At 50.3% G+C, this 5,553-nt stretch overlaps 2 protein-coding genes across 2 annotated transcripts; one reads left to right on the forward strand and one right to left on the reverse strand.

Annotated features, from left to right (window-relative positions):
• Positions 1-1,200: 1,200 nt before the first annotated feature.
• Positions 1,201-2,125, reverse strand: LOC119349500. Its single transcript, XM_037617540.1, has 2 exons — positions 1,760-2,125; positions 1,201-1,581 (listed from the first exon to the last, which is right to left on the reverse strand). Exons 1-2 carry the CDS (start codon positions 1,922-1,924, stop codon positions 1,315-1,317), a joined length of 432 nt encoding a protein of 143 aa, XP_037473437.1. The 5' UTR covers positions 1,925-2,125; the 3' UTR covers positions 1,201-1,314.
• Positions 2,126-2,255: 130 nt separating this feature from the next.
• Positions 2,256-5,186, forward strand: LOC119350845. The gene is made up of 4 exons (XM_037618481.1): positions 2,256-2,851; positions 2,907-3,035; positions 3,156-4,695; positions 5,166-5,186. Exons 1-4 carry the CDS (start codon positions 2,256-2,258, stop codon positions 5,184-5,186), a joined length of 2,286 nt encoding a protein of 761 aa, XP_037474378.1.
• The last annotated feature ends 367 nt before the right edge of the window (positions 5,187-5,553 follow it).

A 5,553-nucleotide genomic window follows, 5' to 3' on the forward strand; every position in this document is an offset into this window, starting at 1 on the left:
GAGTGGCCCAAGGAAGCAATCCGGATTATAGTTATATACAGTATAATAGTAGGAGTATATTGTATCGGAGAGCCAGTCGGTTTCAGTCAACTCATCATCCGAAGAGAAAAGATACATGTTCCGTTTCAGTTTCGTTGCTCGATATATATAGAAAGAGTAGTAGTCCCCCCTATCGCCCTATATTGCCATCGAATTCCCCTCCATTCGTCACAGGAGTCCAAGCCAGGACAGGAAGATTGTGACCCCTTCTGTCGGTGTCGGTGACACACTTTTGGATTGGGAGCTAATAGGCGCCGGCGCGCTGGCCCAACTTTGGGCCGGTCACACGAGGGCCGCAGATAAAAGCACTTCGTAGCCGCACGATCTTGTTTCTCCCCCCTGCTCGTTCTTCCTACTCGCACTCTTCATGGACGAGTACACCAACCGACCTCGAAGCACCCACCCTCGCGCTCTCGCCCGTCGCAGGGCCGGCCCTGATGGGGTGGCAGGGGGGCGGCCGCCCAGGGCCCCCCAAATCTAGGGGCCCCCTCCAGGGTTCGCAAGGAGCCCATGGCCCAGACCATAAGGAGGCATCGACCTAGACGGACGGAGAAATCCCTGTTTTCCTTCTTCCCATCGCGAGTTCGCCGCTTCGCGACGATCCTATTCCCCCGAGTAGATCGCTCTCCGCCATGTGGCCGGCTGGTCTTCCTCCAGATCCCCGGTCCCGTTGTGTTATCCCCTGTTTGTGAGATGCCTCTCATGTGCAAGACGAAGCCACCCCACTTATAAGGTCATCCCTAACATCCTCTTTCTAGTTGGTCAGATCTTAGAAGGTGTCGCATATGATGCAGCAGCAGTCAGCAGTACAAAATTGTAGATAGTGTTTACAATAGCCCGTTTGTTCATATGGTGCTACTGTACAAAATTTACAATTGTACTGCATCATATCCGCCGTTTGTCTAATTAAGTAAAGGAATACACTATTTACAATTTTGGTTTTATTTTGGAACAATAGACAATAATAAGTTAGGTAAAGGAATGAATCTAAAAAGAAACGAGATTATTACTTTTATCTTTATATAGTAGAGGCCCCGGGTTGTAATTTCGCCACGGGCCCCTGAAATATCAGGACCGGCCCTGGCCCGTCGCCACGGGTCGCCGCACTGTCCCCGACGCTCGCCGTCGAATCTCGCCCCGACGATTCGCTGCCGTCGAACGTAAGAAAAAAATCTGTTGACTGTGCATTCATGGTAGTAGCCAAAACAGACAACGGATGTATCAATTCGTGTGCACCGTAGTAGCAACAATGACAATGGTTGCAACCTCGAGCCATCACCGTGTTGCCGGCGCCGCCGTCCGCCACCATAGGTCGTACGTCCCAGTGAAAGAAAACCACACATCGGTGACAAGAAAAAAACACTGGTTGTAGCTTTTTCCCTCATCTGTCGTAGCTTTTCTCTTGTCCCCGTTGCAGATATGAAGCTCTGCCGCTCGTCGTGATGCATCGACAGTAGCAATCCAAAGTGACGCTTCCAGCAAAAAGAAACATCTCTTCCAGCAAAAAAGTGTGTTGTTCCATCGTCGTAGCTCTGAATAGCCCTAGTTTGAGGGAAAAAAATTGTTGCTTCAAACAAAGCAAAAAATCACTGCTTCTAGAAAAAAAAGTTGTTCGCAGCTTTGAAAGAAGTGTTCCAGCAAAAGAAAATGCTGCTTCCAACAAAACAAATCGCTGCTTCCAGCAAAAAAATGGGCGTTGAAGCTCAGTCACACGCCGTACCTTTTCCAGCAAAAAAAACATTGTTTCCAGCTCCTTCTTAGGCCGGTTCCAGCTCCGCCGCTTGTTGGTTGCAGCTTTGCCCCTTGCCGCTTGCAACTCCACCGTAGCCGGGGAACCACTCGCCAGTTGCGCGCGGGGGTACGCCATCACCGGCGTCCACTCCATCGTCTCCTCCTTCCTCGGGAGATCTGCGCGAGCGTGGAGCACCCTGCCATGGTTTCCTCTCACGTGGGTGGAAGGACATGGCGCGTGGTGGCCCTCCCCCGCGATTTGCCTTGGCAAGGGTAAAAGCCGGCCATGGCTGCTCGCTGATCTGGAGCAGGGGAAAGGGCCTGCCAGGCATGCTCTGGAAGAGAAAAGAGAGAACGAGAAAGAAATCGGAGGGGATAAGGTTGCGCACGAGCGGTATGTGGTCCCACCATCTTCACGTGTGTGAGCGCTGGCTGACTGGATGACGTGGTGTAAACTGGAACGTTCGTCGCGAGACAATTGAACGATGTGCGCGCGACCGGCCGAGCGTTCAGCCCGCGCCCCGGCTCCAAACGTTTACCTTCTAGATTTCCTCGCAGTTGATGTTCTTTTGTTTCACATCAAAGATAACAGATCCTTACTCTTCAGTATTGAGATGGTTTCAGCTGTTCCAGTCGCCGGTCTAAGCCTCCAAGTCAACAAGAGGAGGAGGGTCGTAGTCGTAGGATCGTTTGGGGCGTCGGTGCTGCCGGACGAGCTGACGACGGAGGTGCTCCTGCAGCTGCCCGTCAAATCCATCATGCGCTTCCGCGCCGTGTGCCGCTCCTGGGCCTCGATGCTCTCCTCCGAGGAGTTCTGCAGCCTCTACATTGCCAAGGCCGAGGAGGCGCCACCTAAGCTCATATTCATCTCACCGTCAGTGACATTCGACTCCATAGGAGTGTACTCAAGCTCGTTCCCCACCGACGGCCCGCTGTTCACCCTCAACGACGTGTGTGGCGACTTTGCGGCCTTAACTCCTTCGCCATGCCGTGGCCTCACCCTCTTGCACGACGAGTTGGCGCCAGCCTACTACGTATTCAATGCGGTCACACGGGCGCTCACCAGGTTGCCTCCTTGCCAGCATGCCATCTTCTCGACCACCGGTCTCGGTTTTGAGTTTTGACACGAGCACCAGGCAGTACAAGGTGGTGAGGTTGTTCCTCGGGGAACTGAAAGAGAAGCAGAGGATCAGGTGCGAGGTGTACGTCCTTGGTGGCGAGCAAGGGGATCGCTGGAGACCGGCTGCTGGAGGTGTGCCCTTCAGGTTTTACAGTTTTGTTCAGGCCGCCATTACAACGGCATCATGGAGCTTAGTCGGTCCGCTGCTGCCGGTATTTGCAGACGGATTTCTCCATTGGCTAATCTACCCAGGTGCTCTCTGTAGACGGCCAAGAGCTGTTGTCTTATCATTTTCTCTCAACTATGAGACCTTCGGCTGGGTCCCGTCACCACCTTTCGAGATACCACGAAGAGGAGTGCACTTGGTGGAGCTTGGTGAACGCTTGTGTATGGTTCGGGATCTTCATCCTCAAGACAATAATATGTTGGAGATTTGGAACTACAGCTCTAGTGATTGGTCACTGCAGCATAGCATTGATTTGTCGCACAACGTTGGAGGAGATTTGATCAGTAGCGCACAGGTTATTAGAGTTATTGGTTCTGTTCGCGATTGTGGATCAACGGACAAGGTAATCTTGGCCACTTCCAAACACAAGATGATTACCTATGACCCATCGTCTGGGATCCTGGAGGCCATTGACGGTATAAGGGAAACTTCATTATATGAAGCTGATGAGCAATCTGCTCCCAGATTCAGTTTATTCAAAGAGAGTCTTGCTCCGGTACACAAAACAAACCAAGAGACGGCATTATCGACTCCCCTAGCTATGGCGATCAAGGAGGTCCTGCTCCGGCTCCCGGGTGATTATGTCGCGCAGTTCAAACTTGTATGTAAGCAGTGGCTTAGCTTAATTGAGAGTGGAGGCTTCATTCGCTCTTTCCATGTGCACAACAATGTGGATAAGAGGCCAAAAGTAATGTTTGTTGGCAAGGGAACTGGAGGATTGGGTTTCAGCTTTGCTCCCTCTAAGAGATTACTTCGCCAAGGCGCTTGGCTTGACAGAAAGGTGGTTTGCTCTAAGCCTTGCCATGGTTTGAACCTGGTAAGTTGTGAGATAGAGGACTATCTATACAATCCTTGCACAAGTTATCACCTGACCTACCCTGCTATAGTGCCGCCACACCGAGTGCCCCGCCATGTACTCGCAATGATGCATGGCAATGTTTGTACACCAGAAGATCACACTTTTGCAGTTGGCAACAAGAATTCTGGCCTGGGATTCAACTTGTTGACACAGGAGCATGTCGTCGTTCAGATTTTCTATCATCTCAAGGACTTCAAATCTCGTCAGTATTTCTTGACATGCTCAGTCATTGACCTCACGTCGGCCCAAGACCACCATGAACCGCCTCTGCCCTTAAATGGCATGCCACCGGCCTATTTGTCAGGGGCTCTATATTGGATGAGTGAGCCAAGGTTGGGCCAGAGTTATGAGAGGGCCATTGTCTCGTTGGACGTCGCAAACGAGAGGTTTGGTGTCATCCCTTGCCCTTCATCCATTGCAATGTGGAGCGACACAAGTCCTAATCAAGCATTTGTGGTCGAGCTAGAGGGAATACTGTGTGTTGTCCTTGCAGATCCAGTTGCACAAGAAATAGATATTTGGAAGCTAGAGCAAGATCAATGCGACAGAGCATATAAAATCTATTTGGAAGGTTGTCCAGGCTATTCCCCTGCGGAAAATGTTGTGGTCCCGTTGATTATTGACCCCAAAGACGGGAGAATCTTGCTCGACACAGGGAGGAAAATGGGTCTTTATGATCCGGTGAGGCGCACAATTGAGAACTTGTATGATCTTGACGAGGTGCTGCGTGTCACATGTTCGGAGCAATCACGAGGGAAGCATTTTACGTGCTCTAGCGAGGTGCCTTTGCAGGGAGAAAATCCACGCATCTTGCCGTTGGTCCCTTTGCTATATGAGGAGAGTCTCGCAAGTTATCCATGTACGCCCAGATCACGGGACTTACGCCGATGAATAGCCACTAGTTATAGCAGTTTGACACCACTTGGTTTTTGTCTAAATTATAGGTGGTACAAATTGTAATTTGCTTTTCTCATACCCTTTTTTTTATAATATCTATACTGTTGGATATCCGTGTGTTGGTATCATCTCTTCTACTATAATTTCTTTCTCTTTCTTTTTGATTGATGTTAAATTGTCAATAGTGCTCTCCTAATGGTAGTGAATAACATGCTGCCAAATATAGCACTGCTGGTTCTTTTCCGATTACTTTGTACAAATTGGTGACTTGATTAGTAAGGTCTGCTTGCCAGGACAAGGGTATGCATGAATGAATGAAGTTAAAGGTTAAGCCAAATTCCATTATTATTCAAATTGCATGCATGAAGGGTTCAACAGTGCAGGGACACTTACGTAGCCAAAAGATCGGTTTTAAGTAGTTTTTTTTTTTTTGCATTGAACCTCGACTTTTGTGGTTAAGGTCTGAACATTACCATTATTCGAACCTGGCCATTATAGGATGTGTTTGGTTCTCGGGGCAACTCGAACTTAGCGCGACCGGCCACTCCAAAAGCTACTTGCCGTCATGGGCCATCGCCGCCGGCTGCCGTTGCCGCACTCATGCCAGGTCTTGCGTCCCAGCAGCAGTAGTGCTCGTGCCGGGGGGTCATCACCAGCGTGAGGCCAACTCCAATGCAAGGC

Source organism: Triticum dicoccoides, chromosome 1B (assembly GCF_002162155.2).
Source record: "Triticum dicoccoides isolate Atlit2015 ecotype Zavitan chromosome 1B, WEW_v2.0, whole genome shotgun sequence".
Taxonomy (NCBI): domain Eukaryota; kingdom Viridiplantae; phylum Streptophyta; class Magnoliopsida; order Poales; family Poaceae; genus Triticum; species Triticum dicoccoides.

What these genes read in the sequence shown, in the direction of transcription:
- LOC119349500 (XM_037617540.1), bottom strand. Translation starts at nt 1,924, where the DNA reads ATGGAGTGGACGCCGGTGATGGCGTACCCCCGCGCGCAACTGGCGAGT. An exon ending in TGTTTTTTTTGCTGGAAAAG is followed by an intron (nt 1,582 to 1,759) that starts GTACGGCGTGTG and finishes CCCTCAAACTAG; the next exon opens with GGCTATTCAGAGCTACGACG.
- LOC119350845 (XM_037618481.1), top strand. Translation starts at nt 2,256, where the DNA reads ATGTGCGCGCGACCGGCCGAGCGTTCAGCCCGCGCCCCGGCTCCAAAC. An exon ending in ACCAGGTTGCCTCCTTGCCA is followed by an intron (nt 2,852 to 2,906) that starts GCATGCCATCTT and finishes CACGAGCACCAG; the next exon opens with GCAGTACAAGGTGGTGAGGT. An exon ending in GCTGGAGGTGTGCCCTTCAG is followed by an intron (nt 3,036 to 3,155) that starts GTTTTACAGTTT and finishes TGCTCTCTGTAG; the next exon opens with ACGGCCAAGAGCTGTTGTCT.